The sequence below is a fragment of the Nyctibius grandis genome, chromosome 7 (genome assembly GCF_013368605.1).
Source record: "Nyctibius grandis isolate bNycGra1 chromosome 7, bNycGra1.pri, whole genome shotgun sequence".
NCBI lineage: Eukaryota > Metazoa > Chordata > Aves > Nyctibiiformes > Nyctibiidae > Nyctibius > Nyctibius grandis.
The window spans coordinates 58600313-58614577 of record NC_090664.1 but is presented as its reverse complement, the minus strand read 5'-3'; the positions used below and the strand labels follow the sequence as shown (position 1 = coordinate 58614577).

The window sequence follows — 14265 nt, the reverse complement described above, 5'->3', positions numbered from 1 at the left end:
CTGGTCTGTCCCCATAAGAAAAGGGACACTGGGAGATGTCCCCTGCCTGCTCACATGTCCCCTGCCTCCCCCCGTGGCCCTACAAACCCATCGGGGCATCATCGGACCTTCGTCATCGGAGGAGGACGTACCTATGTGCCGGGTGATGTGCCCAACGACCTTCCCTTTGGCCAGCGAGGTGACGCGGAGGCTGTTGTCCCAATGTCCCCCGCTGAAGAGCAGCTTTCCATCGGGGGACACGGACAGCGTGCGGGAGCAGAGATCCGCGCCGGGGGCGAAGGGGCCCTGGAGGAAGCGCTGGGTCCTGGTGGGGAGGGACATGGGATGGTGGCACGGCCATGGGCGGGCTGGTGGCACCTTCGGGGACCATCCCCGGGGACCATGAGTCAGCTCACTTTGCGTTGGAGACGGTGGGGTCTTTGGTGAAGCTGAAGTAGTTGGAGATGTTCTTGTCGTAGGGCAACCAGTTGTGGGTCCCCAACAAGCCGTTGGCACTCACGGTGACCTGGGCAGAGATGAAGATGGAGGTGACACAGCTCCCACCACTGCAGCCCTCCTGGGGTTTGGTCCTGGTCCCCTTGGGTCAGCAGAGTACACCCATGCCTCAGTTTCCCCACACTCACCAGGACGTCGGGTGATCCCTGAGTGATGAAGGAGTGCGCCTGGTTCTTGGGGACCACGGCTTGCACCAGGGCCACCCCATCGCTGATGCCCTGCGGGGAGACAGCAACCAGTGGGCACCCTCCTGGCCACCACCACCACCACCCCCCTTAGTCCTGGCCAGGGACCCTCCGGGGTTGTCCTCACCTCCACAAAGAAGGACTTGAGCTGGTCCAGGTTCTCGAAGATGTTGGGTGAGCGGGTGTCAAGGCGGGCCAGCCTCCGGGCTGCGCTCTCTGCTGACAGCCGGGAGGGATGGGGTTCCTGGGGGGGGTGAAGGAACCCATGAGACGGGGGGGTGGCCCCCCAAAAGGGGCTATTTTTGGGGGTGGGGGTACGAGCTACCTTGAGCAGCTGGCAGGGCGTCTGCCCAAAGTTGCTGATGATGCCCTCCAGAGCCTTCCTCTGCGTCTCATCAGCGATGGCGTCCAGGTCCACGGCCCCTGGGGATGGGGATGGTCATGGGGGGGCCACCTGGCAGGTGCCCCCCAACCTCCCTGCCCCACGGCTCACCCTCATAGGTGCAGTAGTAGAAGACGTTGAGGGCCTCCACAGCGGCCGGGCCTCGTTGCTTGTACCCAAAAATGAGGTCGATCCACTCGTGGAGGTGGGCTGAGACGTACTCTGACTCCTGTCCAAGGATGGGGCATCAGGGTGAGCTGGGAATGCCCACCACCCCCCTGGAACGACCCCTCGGGGCTTGGAGAGAAGGAGGGATTGGGATGGGCTCCACCATCTCACCAGGGCTTTGCGGTGCTGGTAGATGAAGTCCTCGCGGGAGCGCGCCCACCGGGGAAGCACCACGTCGCCCACCTTCTCGTTGGAGAGCTGCAGGCAGCCCAGGTCGAAGCCTGCAGGCAGAGCAGCCAAGGGGTGAGGGACACCGACCCCACCGTGCTCCCACGGGTGCTGTCCCCATGGTGGGGATGATGGGTGCCCCTTACCGTTCTGGTTCTCCAGGAACTCAGGGAAGTAGAAGAACTCGGGGATGAGCTCCTTGACGTCCACGGGGTTCTCCATGCGGGCTTGCCACGCCGCCGGCACCGAGTGGAACTGCCGGTCCGAGCAGTCAAACCTGGTGGCACAGGACACCCACAGAATCCCAGAATCAATGAGGTTGGAAGAGCCCTCTGGGATCATCGAGTCCAACCATTGCCCTGACACCACCATGGCAACTAGACCAGGGCACTAAGTGCCATGTCCAGGCTTTTCTTAAACCCCTCCAGAGATGGTGACTCCACCCCCTCCCTGGGCAGCCCCTTCCAATGGCTAATGACCCTTGCTGAGAAGAAATGCTTCCTAATGCCCAACCTGAACCTCCCCTGGCAAAGCTTGAGGCTGTGTCCTCTTGTCCTATCACTAGTTGCCTGGGAGAAGAGGCCGACTCCCACTCCGCTACAACCTCCCTTCAGGTAGTTGTAGACTGCACTAAGGTCACCTCTGAGCCTCCTCTTCTCCAGGCTAAACACCCCCAGCTCCCTCAGCCGTTCCTCGCAGGTCAGACCCTCCAGACCCTTCCCCAGCTTGGTCGCTCTCCTCTGCACTCGCTCCAACACCTCAACATCTCTCTTGAAGTGCGGGGCCCAGACACCTGGTCAGAGACCGCTCGTCCCCTCCCCGATGTCCCCTCCCCGATGTCCCCCCGCCGGGTGCCCACCTGCCGCTCTGCAGCTGGATGTGGAGGGTGGTGAAGGGCTCGGTGCGGATCAGGTAGTGCATGACGCCCGCCGCGTTGGAGTAGTGCGTGCCGTAGTGGAACTTGTCCACGGTGCCCGTGGGGTCCTCGAAGCTCTCATACCTGGGGGCGAGGTGAGGGAGGTCCACTGGGAGCCAGCCAGGAGGTCCCCATGTCCCAGATCCCTCCTTTTTTGGGGACACTCACTTCTCCTTCACGTCCCGGGCGTGCCGCTCGTTGGCTACCCCGATGGGCTTGGACAGGTCCCGAAACACGGCCGGGTCGGTGAGGTCGAGGGTCTCCGAGACGTAATCCCGCAGGATCCAGGGGAACTGGGTGGGGGTGGGAGGTGGGTGACAGTGCGGGGGCCACGGGCTCACTTGGGGGGACGGTGGGGGGACATGGGGCTCACCACGGGGTACTGGGAGAGGTCGTTGTAGGTGCGCCCCGCGATCGTGTTCAGCTGCATGAGGTACTCGAAGTTGGAGATCTCCCGCAGGACCCATTTCTGGAGTGAAGGGAGGGTGGTTGAGATGGGCTGGGGGGTAGGAGAGGGGGCAGACACCCCCACCCCATGGCCATCCCTGTCCCACAGCTATCTCTGGTCCCATGGCCATCCCCAGCCCATGGCCATCCCTGGTCCCAGACCATCCTTGGTCCCATGGACATCCCTGTTCGCATGGCTGTCCCCATCCCATGGCCATCCTGGACCCATAGCCATCCCTGGTCCCATGGCCATCCCTATCCCATGGTCATCCCTGGTCCCATGGCCATCCCCAACCCACAGTCAACCCCAACCTATGGCCAACCCTGGTTCCATGGTCATTCTGGTCCCATGGCCACCCCCATCCCATGGCCATCCCAGTCCCATAGCCATCCCTGGTCCCACAACCATCCCCATCCCATGGCCATCCCAGGTCCCATGACCAACCCCATCCCACGGCCATCCCTGGTCCCACGACCATCCCAGGTGCCATGGCCATCCCCATCCCACAGTAATCCCTGGTCCCATGGCCACCTCCATCCCATGGCCACCCCCAACCCATGGCCATCCCTGGTCCCATGGCCACTCCCATCCCACGCTGGCACCCTCCCCTTTGGTATTCGGGAAGGGGAGATATGGGGTGGGGGTAGACAAGGTGGGGCTGGTACCTGGGTGAGCCCCGAGGCTTTCAGCAGCTCCTGGGGCGACCGGCTGCCGAAGTAGATCTGACTGGGGGGATGAAGGCCGAGGATGCAGGAGTACACCTTGTTCCTCACCTGGGGGGACGTGGGTAGGACATGGAGTGGCCAGAGTCTGGGCAGCGCCGTGGCCCCAGGATGGGTTTTGGAGGGGGAAAGGGTGCCACCACCTTTTTTCTGAAGTTGAGGAAGTAGTTGGCCTGGTCGATGAAGAAGAGCTCGAGCGCGGAGCGGCGCAAGTTGTAGCGGCGCAGGTGGACCTCGCGTAGGTGGGACAAGGGGCGCTTGAAGTCGTAGCCGATCCCTGCCGAGATGAGGGGGGTACAGAGCCCCGTGGGCATCACTGTCCACCCAGACCCCAATTCCCAAGGCAGGGATGGAGGCCAGCGTCGCCCTGGAGCTGGGAGGAGCCCACCCCCAAAACCACCAGCACCCAGCGTGATGGGTTCTGGAGGAGATGGGATGGGTGGGGGGTTCCTCAGCCCACCTTGCTGCAGGGATCCCCCCAAGGAGCACGTGCCGTTACCTCCCTCCGTCTCCTCCTTCTCGCTGCTGCCATCGTAGAAGTAGACGTGCTGGGTTGTCACCTCCAGGCGTCCGGGGATGACGGCCACTGTCGTGATGAGCTCGCAGTCCTCTGAGACCACCAGCTTCTCCCGCTGGTTCTGCTCCTTGGGCTCAGCCCTGGGTGACACCAGGGGTGAAGAGACCCCTGTGACACCCTCAGTGTGGGCGAGCCAGTGCCACGGTAAGGGATGGGGACACTCACTGGTTGTCCAGGACGGGGAGGTCCTCCTCAGCCAGTTGGTCATCCTCCAGCTCGCTCACCTTGGCCTCCTTGGCCATGGCAAGTGGGAGGGACTCAGCAGGGTTGTGGAGGTGGTCAGCTCCTGAAACGAGGAGGGGGTCAGCAGACACCTCGAGCCACTCACAGCTGGGGGACAAGTCCTGTGAGGGTTCCCCATCCCACCTCTCAACCCCAACGGGGTCCATGACAGCTCCCAGTTCAACCCCGCCGTGTGCATCCAACCAGTGGCACCCCCTTGCCCCTAGCATGGTGGACCCCTGGGTGTCCCACTCCCATCAGCCTCACCCAGGTTGTCCCGTAGGGCGCTGGCCTCCAAGTGTTGGTCAAAATTCAGGTTGGGCACCAGCTTCAGCCTCATCCGGGAGTAGGTCTCAGCACTCGACAGCTTCCAGCGAACCTCTGGTGGGTTCCTGGGGGGCAGGAGGGGGTGAGGAACCCTGGGGACACCCAGCCGTGCCACCCCTTCATGGAGACCGAGACGGGGGCTCACCGGTCAGCCCAGGCAGAGCGGGGCGAGGTGAGGAGGCGGCACAGGGATCTCCACTGCTTCAGCACGGTGCTGTGGTGGTTGTTGGCCTGCTTGAGCACGTTGGCGTGCCGGGCGTTCTCCGCCTTGGCGCGCTTCGCTGCCGGCTCCAGCACCAGCTCCTGCCAAGGGAGCAGAAGAGTGAAATGACAGCAGGGTGGGGGCTTGGGGACATCCCTGAGGTGAGGAGCGTGTCCATGGGGTGATGTCCCCAGGGTAAGGAGAAAGTCCCCAGGATGATGTCCCCATCCGCAGGATGCTGTTCCTGGGACGAGGAGCACGTCCCCAGAACAATGTCCCCAGGATGAGGAGCGCTTCCTGAAGGCAATGTCCCCAGGGTAAGGAACATGTACCCAGGATGACATCCCCAGGATTAATATCCCCAGGATTAATGTCCCCAGAGGGAGAAGCATGTCCCTGGGGTGAGAAGCTTGTACCCAGAGTCAGGAGAACATCCCTGGAACAACGTTCCTGAGATGATGAGAACATCTCCATGATGATGTTCCCAGGATGAGGAGCATGTCCCCAGAATGGTGTCTCCAGGATGAGGATCCCATCCTGAGGACAATGTCCCCAGAGTGAGGAGGATCTCCCCCAGGATGACGTCCCCAGGATGAAGAGCACATCCCCAGGATTAACGTCCCCAGGGTGAGAAGGACGTCCCTGGGGTGAGGAGCACGTCCTCAGGATGACATCCTAGGGTTGAGGAGCACATCCCCAGGATGATGCCCCTGGGATGATGAGCACATCCCCAGGATGATGTCCCCAAGATGAGGAGCATGTCCCCAGGATGAGGAGCCCTTCACCAGAATGATGTCCCTGGGATGAAGAGCACATCCCAAGGGCAACGCCCCCAGGGTGAGGAGGATATCTCCAGGATGACATCCTCAAGATGAAGATCAAATCCCCAGGATTAATGTTCCCAGAGTGAGGAGCATGTCCCTGGGGCAAGGAGCACATCCCTAGAATGACATGCTTGGGGTGAGGAGCACATCTCCAGGATGATGTCCCTGGGTGATGTCCCTGGGGTGAGGAGCACGTACCCAGGGCAAGGAGGACATCCCCAGGATGATGAGAACATCCCTGGGATGATGTCCCTGGGATGAGGAGCACATCCCCAGAATGATGTTCCCAGGATGAGGAGCATATCCTGAGGACGATGTGCCCAGGATGAGGAAGATGTCCCCAGGACAACAACCCCAGAATGAGCAGCACATCCCCAGGATTAATGTCCCCAGGGAGAGGAGCAAGTCCCTAGGATGACGTCCCCAGAGTGAGGAGCATATCCTTAGGGTGAGGAGAGCATGTCCTCAGGATGAGGAGCACATCCCAGGGTGACGTCCCCAGGCCTAGGAGCAGGCAGTACCTGGAACATCTTGCGGCTGGCCGCTTTCTCCTGCTCCCGCCGCTGGGAGCTGCTCATCATGGCATCGTAGCAGGCGTTCCAGAAATTGGACATGTGGTCGTGGCTCTTGGCAAAGGTGTCCATCTCAAACTGCGCCATGGTGGGCTGCACCTACCGAGAGAAGTGGGACGAGAGGGGAGGCGTTTGCAGGGCTTGGCACCCTCCAACCATCATCCAGGCTATAAGCATCCCTGCCCTGGAGGTCACCCCTGCAGCCTGTCCCAACCCAGTGGTGACATGGGGACCCCACCACAGCATGGAGCCATCTCTAAGCCTAGGAAGGTGTTCCCCCAACAGCAATGCCACCCCACGCCCCACAGCACCTACGTGTTTCTCAATGAAGCTTCTCCACTCCGGGGTGGTGCAGAAGACCTGGAAGTCCTCGTAGAACGTGGGGCTGCCGTTGGTGGGGGGCAGCGAGGGCAGGAAGAGCTGCAGCTGCAGGGTCTCATAGCACTGGTCCATGAGCGTTCGGACGATGGGCACCAACCAGGAGAAGGTCTCCGACTTGGCGTCCAACGAGCGTCGCAGCGGGGTCTCCAGCTTGCCCAGCAGGTAGCAAGCCTCGTCCTTTCTGGGGGCCGAGGAGGTCTGCAGCAGGCTGTGAAGCTTCACGTACGCCAGCGAGTGCAGCTGCGGGGGGACAGGGGACATCTGATGGGGCCCCAAGGGCTGAGGTCTCACCCCGAGCCCCAGGAAGGGTTGACCCACCTGGGGGTCCTGCAACATGATGTAGCCCACGAGGACGCGTAGACCTGTCTGGGCCATCTCCTTGAGGTCGGAGGTGCCGTTGGCCAGGTGGTACCAGACGCCCAGCTTGTCCAGCAGACTGCTCACCCCCTCGTAGATCTGGGGGGGCACCATCAGCCACCACGTCTGTCCCCATCACCCAGTCACCCTCGGCTTTGCTTGACGTGAGTTTGGGTTACGGGTAGGATTAGGGTTTAGGGGTAGGGTAGAGCCCCAACCTACCCAACCTACCCTGGGATTGGGGTTAGGATTATGGTATGGGATTGGGGTTAGGATTAGGGTATAGGATTAGGGTTAGGGCTGAGGTTTATGGCAAGGATGTAGGATTAAGGTTTAGGATTAGGATTTAGGAGGTACGGTTAGATTTATAAATTATGAGTTAAGGTTAGGGTTTAGGGTATAGGATTAGGATTTCGGTTTAGAGTCAGATTTTAGGGTTAGGGTTAAAGGTATGGGATTGGGGTTAGGATTAGGGTATGGGATTGGGGTTAGGATTAGTGTATAGGATTGGAGTTAGGGCTGAGGTTTATGGCAAGGATGTAGGGTTAAGGTTTAGGATTAGGATTTAGGAGGTACGGTTAGATTTATAAATTATGAGTTAAGGTTAGGGTTTAGGGTATAGGATTAGGATTTCGGTTTAGAGTCAGGTTTTAGGGTTAGGGTTAAGGGTTGGGATTGGGGTTAGGATTATGGTATGGGACTGGAGTTAGGATTAGGGTATAGGATTGGAGTTAGGGCTGAGGTTTATGGCAAGGATGTAGGATTAAGGTTTAGGATTAGGATTTAGGAGGTACGGTTAGATTTATAAATTATGAGTTAAGGTTAGGGTTTAGGGTGTAGGATTAGGATTTCGGTTTACAGTCAGGTTTTAGGGTTAGGGTTAAGGGTTGGGATTGGGGTTAGGATTAGGGTATGGGATTGGGGTTAGGATTAGGGTTAGGGCTGAGGTTGATGGCAAGGACGTAGGGTTAAGGTTTAGGATTAGGATTTAGGAGGTACGGTTAGATTTATAAATTATGAGTTAAGGTTAGGGTTTAGGGTACAGGATTAGGATTTAGGTTTAGAGTCAGGTTTTAGGGTTAAGGTTAAGGGTTGGGATTGGGGTTAGGATTAGGGTACAGGATTGGAGTGAGGGCTGAGGTTTATGGCAAGGATGTAGGGTTAAGGTTTAGGATTAGGATTTAGGAGGTGCAGTTAGATTTATAAATTATGAGTTAAGGTTAGGGTTTAGTGTATAGGATTAGGATTTCGGTTTACAGTCAGGTTTTAGGGTTAGGATTAAGGGTTGGGATTGGGGTTAGGATTATGGTATAGGATTAGAATTAGGGCTGGGGTTTATGGCAAGGACGTAGGGTTAAGGTTATGGTTATTATTTACTGGTTATGGGTTAGGGCAAGGGTTAAGTTTTAGGGTTAGGTTTAGGGTTGGATTTAGGGTTATGGGTTAGGCCAAGGGTTAAGTTTTAGGGTTAGGTTTAGGGTTGGATTTACTGGTTATGGGTTAGGGCAAGGGTTAAGTTTTAGGGTTAGGTTTAGGGTAGGATTTACTGGTTATGGGTTAGGGTTTAGGATTAAGGATTAGGATTTTCTAAGGTTAGGCTCAAGGGCTGCAGGGAGGGGCAGGGTTTAGGGTTAGGGCTAGCAGTAGGGTTCAGAGGTCAGGTTTGGGATCAGGACCCCCTGCCCGTGCCCGTCCACCTTCTCGCTCCACAGGGCCTGGTTGTTGTGTCCCTCAGAGAACAAGAAGTCCTGGAGCAACCGCAGCAGCTTGAGGACGTTGTGGGTGAGCCCAGGCAGGGTGGCTGGCCCCGACTCCTTCAGGTCCGTCAGCGCCGACTCCAGCATCATCTCCAGGAGGCTGCAGGAGAGCAGGTGGCTCTACAGGGTGGTCCTCCCTTGGGATGCACCCACCCAGACCTGGGTGGGACTCACCTGCGCTTGATCTCATCAGGGGGCCGCACCAGCTCGCACGCCGTCCCCAGCTTGGTGAGGACAGAGAAGACCTGCCCGCGCTCCCTCCATGCCGCGTCGTCCCAGCCCTCCACCCCGCGCCAGGTCACCGAGAAGATAATGTTGGTCAAGAGGTTGCACAGTTCCTCCTCGGGTGTTTGCTGCCAATGGAGAGGAAGGGTGAGAGGTCTGGTGTCCAGCGTAGCCCAGGGTGGTGGACATGCTGGTTTGGGGCTCACCTGGGGGTTGCTGGTGTTGGAGACGTTGTCGCTGGGCAGCGTGTCCTGGTAGCTGATCTCATCCAGGACGTTGGAGAGGCTGGAGCTCTTGCGTGCTCGCATCCCCGGGAAGGGCTTGAAGCTCTCCAGGGGCGAGGGGGTGCCAGGGCCGCTGGCGGGGGTCTGTGTGCCGCTCTCAGCTGTGGCAATGGAGCTGGTGCTGGCCAGGTCGAGCCCCAGGTCAAAGGGTGAGGTGGAGAAGGGTGAGAGCGGGTGGTAGACACCATCGAATGGAGGACCATCACCAGGGTTGGAGGATGAGCGGCTGGCCCGGTCAGAGGAGTCGAAAGACTTGAAGTTGTAGGAGTGGAAGGACTTGGTGTGGCCGCTCGGGGAGATGGAGTGGTCAGAGAAGCCCTCAGAGAGCTCTTGGTCCGAGGCCTCGTAGCCCAGAGGCAGGAAGACATCCAGCTCCTGCAGCTCGGCTGGCGGCGAGCTCGTGCCCTCTTTGCTGGGGGGGTCCGAGAGGTGGAGGAGCTCCAGGCAGCCCCCGTTGCTCGCGTTGCTCAGGCTGTGCTGGTGGGACTCGTAGGACTCCTTGATGTAGAGCTTGGTGAGCGTGTCCTGCCAGCCGGCCAACCTCGCCAGCTGCTTCACCATGTCCTGCTGTGCGTAGATCAAGTGGAAGAGCTGCAAGACAAAGCAGGGGCTGAGACCTGATGATGTTGCCCTGGCTCCTGGCCCCCTCTTGAGGGTTTGGTCCCTCCGATGGTCCTGAGATCTCAGATCTCCCATAACCATCACCAGGTGCTGTGGCTGCACCACCTCCGTGCTGGTGTGTCCACGTGCTGGCAGCCCCATGCATGGGGTGTTACCACCATCCCCATGGCCCCCACCTTCGGGCATGGCTGGGTGCCCAGGGAGCTCAGCCCTGGGGTGACCACTCGGTCACAGCCCCTTGCTCCCATGGTCCTGCTCACCTTGCGGCAGATATCGAGTCGGACGGTCAGCTCGGCCCGGTGGGACAGGTAAACCACAGCCACCAGGTCCTTGTAGCTGGGAGGGTCTATGGACAAGGAAAGACAGTACGGTGGGACACCTCCTTCTGCCCCCAAAAGCCACCAAAGACCCCCAGCCCCAAGACTGGCTGAGCCTCGTGGGAAGCCACCAGTGACAACTCCATGGGACTGGTGGCCAGGGCCAGCCTGGTTTCGGCAGGGCACGTGGTACCTGCCCCGAGGACCTGCTCTGAGAGGCAGCGGAAGAGCAGCATGGAGCCGGGGATGTCGTTGAGGTAGGTGATGAGCCCCTGGTATCCGATGTCCTTCAGCTTCAGGCGGTTCTTGCTGCGCTCAGGGACCTTCTCGTACTTCAGCATCTTGTAGAGGACCTGGTGAGGCAGAGAGGGGTGGCCACCCTGCTACAGCAAAGCCCCCGGCTGCTGGGGATGGCAAGAGGGTGGTGCTGGGGGCCCACCTTACCTTGAAGACCCTCTCCCGTACTTCATCTGAGAACTTCTTCTGCACCAGCAATGAGAAGAGGACCTCCACATGGCCCGGCTCAAAGAGGAAACCGAAGAGCTGCTCCTGGGCAGGCGAGCCCTTCAGCAGGCTGTGGATCACCTCCAGCGCCCCGCAGACCTGTGGGACACGGGGTCAGTTGTCCACTGCCCTCCATGTGCCTCACCAGGACCTCAGCAACTTCTCCCCACCCAGTGCCAAGTGCTGGGCCAGCCCATGGCACACTGAGGTGTTTGGGGACCCAGGTGGCTTGGCTCCCTACCTGCTGCTCGTCCTGCGCCCCGGCCACGTAGCTCAGCAAGCTCTGCATCTCCTCCCCAGAGAAGCTCCTGCAGAAGAAATCCTTCACCAGGCTGAAGAGGGATGTCTGCACTGTCTTGATGTCGTCGGTGGCCGTGGTCTTCTCCCTGGAGGTGCTGAGGGACAGACGCTCGTGGGTATTCCCGCTGGGGACGTGCGTGTCTGCCCTCCTGTCCCTTGTCACACATAGCCAGCGTGATCCCAAATCCCACCACGGAGCCTGAGGAGCTCTGGGGCAGCCCAGTGTGGACATCCCTTCTGGCCAACCCTGCCCACTGGGAAATGTCCACCCCACACTTTTGGGTCTCGGCAGGGTGCAAGAACCCCCAGTGTCACAGGAGTGTGGAAACGCATCAGGTCAAATGCTTGTTGCAGAAGCCACCATGATCTCGGTTGCTGATGGAGAGATGCTGAGGGTGGAATCTGGAGCTGATCGGTCACAGCTCGGGGATGGGGCATGGTCATGGGGAGTGGAAGGTCCTGCACCCACCACCGTGCTCCCACATGAGAAGATTATCCCATGAGCTGCTTGCAGGGGGAAGATTGCCCCAAGCAGAGGTGTCTACCCCAATCTGGAGCTCCAAGGGGTCAAGCCCACCACCACGTCAGCATTGGGGGGTCCTCACCCGTAGTACGTCCGGATGGAGTCGAGGATGTACTGCACCCCGTACTTCTTGCGGATGCGCTGCTTGTGGTCCTTGATGACGTTGGCCAGGTACTGGATGTGACCTGTGGGGAGAAGGTGTGAGCGGTCGTGGAGGCCGGTTGGGATGGAGAACACCCCCCAAGCACCCCCAGTTCCCACCTAAGCGGACAGCGAAGTCGCTGTTGCTCCAGATGCGGAAGTCGAAGAGAAGATGTTGGTAGAGGAGATGCAGCAGGAGCCCGCTGCCCTCAGAGGCCACCTGCTCCATGAGGATCTGTGAGGCCATCAACGTGCTCATGTCCAGCAGCGGGCCGGAGACCTGCCGTAGGTGAGAGGAGAGGCTTCCAGTCCAGGCATCCCCCTTGGGGAATGGCCCTGGGGACCATGGGATGGAACCTTTGGTAGCCCCTCATACCTTCTGCAGCAGTGCCCCGATGATGGCCGGCCCGTGGCACTGCACCAGGCTCTCCTGGTTCACCGGGTGGTTCTGGATGAAGTTCTTCACCAGCAGCAGGAAGGCGGCCACGCTGTTCCTCTCCAGCCTGCTCTCTGCAAGGCACGGGGCAGAGTCCTGCCGGTAGCTGCAAGCACCTTCAAAGGGCATCCTGGAGACCCTGCTGTCACCTTTTCTCTGCAAACTTTTCAGCCCATTCCCCTCTTTCCCCCAAATTTAAGCAAGAAGAAACCTCCATTGCTCTGAGCTTCTTGGAGATAAGCAGCTGGGTATCAGGAGAAAGCCCATTTCACCCATGCAGGAGAAGGCTCCTGCATGAACCCAGCCCTACTATAAGACACCAGAGACTCCAAGCAAAGGCAAGCGGGTTGGAGTCACCCTCATCTTCTGAGAGCTGCTTGTTGTGACTAATTGGGTCATAACAACATTAAAAGATGTCAATGGTTTCTTCATTACCCCGTAACTCTTGGTGGCCCAGGCAAGACTTCTCATGCCCATGGTAGACACCAGCCTGCTCCAGGCAGCACCCACTCCAGCCACCCGAGCAGGATGGCTCCCACTCCACGTCCCCTGAAGTCCTCACCTGAGGACTTGCCCAGCGGGATGAGCATGCCCTGGGCGTTCCTGGAGGATGTTAGCTCTGGTCCCACCAGGTCGTTGGTCTCCTGCTCATCCTCGGGCTCCTCCTTCTTGGACACCGCTTGCTCGAGCAGGGGCAGCAGCACGCCCATCCCACCCACACAGTTGACCACGTCCTGCCGGAGGGAGGCAAGAGGCTTTGCTGGGTGCTGCGTGGTGACAGCAGCCTAGAGGAGGAGGTTGCACGTGCACCCGGGGTCTGTCCTGCCTGCTCACAGGCTCAGCCCAAGCTGGGGAGAGCCAGTCCCTGTGGCTAGCAAAGATCGGGGTGTGCCCTGACCCATCCTACAGCACAAACCTAAAAGAGGTCCCCAAAAAAGCAGCTGCTCCCCTGCACCACCCATGGTGCCCATCCTGGACGCTGAGCACCTATGGGGCAGACAGGTCCTTAGGGGACCCATGGGGCATGTAGGTCCTTGGTGGACCCATACATCACGCAGGTTCTTGGTGGACTCAATACCACGTAGCAGAGTACCTGTAGGGTCCAGGGGAATGACTATGGCCATCCAACACCCCGTGGGGGTCCTGCCCCTGTCCCATACCCCAGGAGGGGCCCATCTGCCTCCACGCCATGGGGAATATGGGCCAGGATGGACCACCCTGCGCCCAGCATACCTTGATGTCCCAGTTGACCACCTTGTGCCCTGTCAGCCTCCCGTCCAAACCGTGGCTGGGAGAGAGGTCCAGGCAGATGTTGTTCCTGCAGGCCTAGAAGAGAACACCATGGGAGCATCTTCACGCTCCTGGAGAAGTCACCTATGGCAGGGGGTCTGCCAGCACTGTCCCCATCCCCAGGCGGGTGGCTCTCCTCACCTGTGGGGTGTAGTACAGCAAGAGCTTGCTGCTGAGCTCCACCAAGTCACCTTCCAGTGTAAACGGTGATGTGACGTTTGGCCCTGGAGGAAGAGGATGGGGGTGAGCTGGGGCATGGTGAGGGAGACCCTGGTTGCCACCAGCACCCCCACAGATGTCCGCCGCGTCCCACCCCAACGTACCAGCACAGAAGAGGGCCTTGACCTGGGCTTGCTGCAGAGCCTCGCAGAAGATGGCCACGGAGCCCAGGTGACCCTCCAGGGAGGTGGGGCTGCCCCACTCGGTGTCCTGGCTGCCAGCCGCCGTGGTGGCCACTACCCCCTCGGTGGGGGGCTGAGTGGGGGTCCAGGAGTGAGGGCCCAGGGAGGCGGGGACGGACTGGGAGTGGCTGAGCACGGGGCGTGCGGGGAACATCATCTCTGGCCCATGGGACGCCGGTGGGTGGCTGGAGGTGGTGGCAGTGGTGGTCCGGTGGCCCGCAGACCCAATGCAGCAGGAGGTGAAGGACTGGAAGGGAGAAGAAGTCGTGCTTGGCCTCCACCCCAGTGCCATGGGGAGGGATCCTGCCGGGGGCGTCCCCCACCTCATGGAGGGAGGGGAAGCGGAGCTGCGCTGTCTTCCGCAGGTGCCCATCGGTGTAGATGCTGACGACGTTCTGGCCAAAGGGCCGGCGGCCGGCGACGTGGACAACATCAACGCAGTGCTGGGGGGACAGCGAGG

General features: G+C 59.9%; 1 protein-coding gene across 1 annotated transcript in view; it reads right to left on the bottom strand.

Moving 5' to 3' along the window:
* NBEAL2 (neurobeachin like 2) overlaps positions 1 to 14265 on the bottom strand; it is a 35115-nt gene that overhangs the window by 3018 nt on the left and 17832 nt on the right. The window contains 37 exon segments of the mRNA XM_068404599.1: positions 132 to 304; positions 396 to 505; positions 624 to 713; positions 808 to 924; positions 1006 to 1103; positions 1174 to 1291; positions 1402 to 1511; positions 1605 to 1735; positions 2318 to 2458; positions 2543 to 2667; positions 2748 to 2843; positions 3488 to 3676; positions 3679 to 3821; positions 4044 to 4201; positions 4287 to 4407; positions 4611 to 4735; positions 4816 to 4973; positions 6218 to 6367; positions 6584 to 6889; positions 6968 to 7105; positions 8704 to 8863; positions 8938 to 9116; positions 9195 to 9472; positions 9475 to 9590; positions 9769 to 9863; positions 10154 to 10239; positions 10404 to 10563; positions 10655 to 10813; positions 10956 to 11109; positions 11620 to 11722; positions 11799 to 11958; positions 12055 to 12188; positions 12677 to 12848; positions 13348 to 13440; positions 13546 to 13628; positions 13728 to 14052; positions 14129 to 14248. Coding sequence (XP_068260700.1) covers positions 132 to 304; positions 396 to 505; positions 624 to 713; positions 808 to 924; positions 1006 to 1103; positions 1174 to 1291; positions 1402 to 1511; positions 1605 to 1735; positions 2318 to 2458; positions 2543 to 2667; positions 2748 to 2843; positions 3488 to 3676; positions 3679 to 3821; positions 4044 to 4201; positions 4287 to 4407; positions 4611 to 4735; positions 4816 to 4973; positions 6218 to 6367; positions 6584 to 6889; positions 6968 to 7105; positions 8704 to 8863; positions 8938 to 9116; positions 9195 to 9472; positions 9475 to 9590; positions 9769 to 9863; positions 10154 to 10239; positions 10404 to 10563; positions 10655 to 10813; positions 10956 to 11109; positions 11620 to 11722; positions 11799 to 11958; positions 12055 to 12188; positions 12677 to 12848; positions 13348 to 13440; positions 13546 to 13628; positions 13728 to 14052; positions 14129 to 14248 — 5374 coding nt within the window.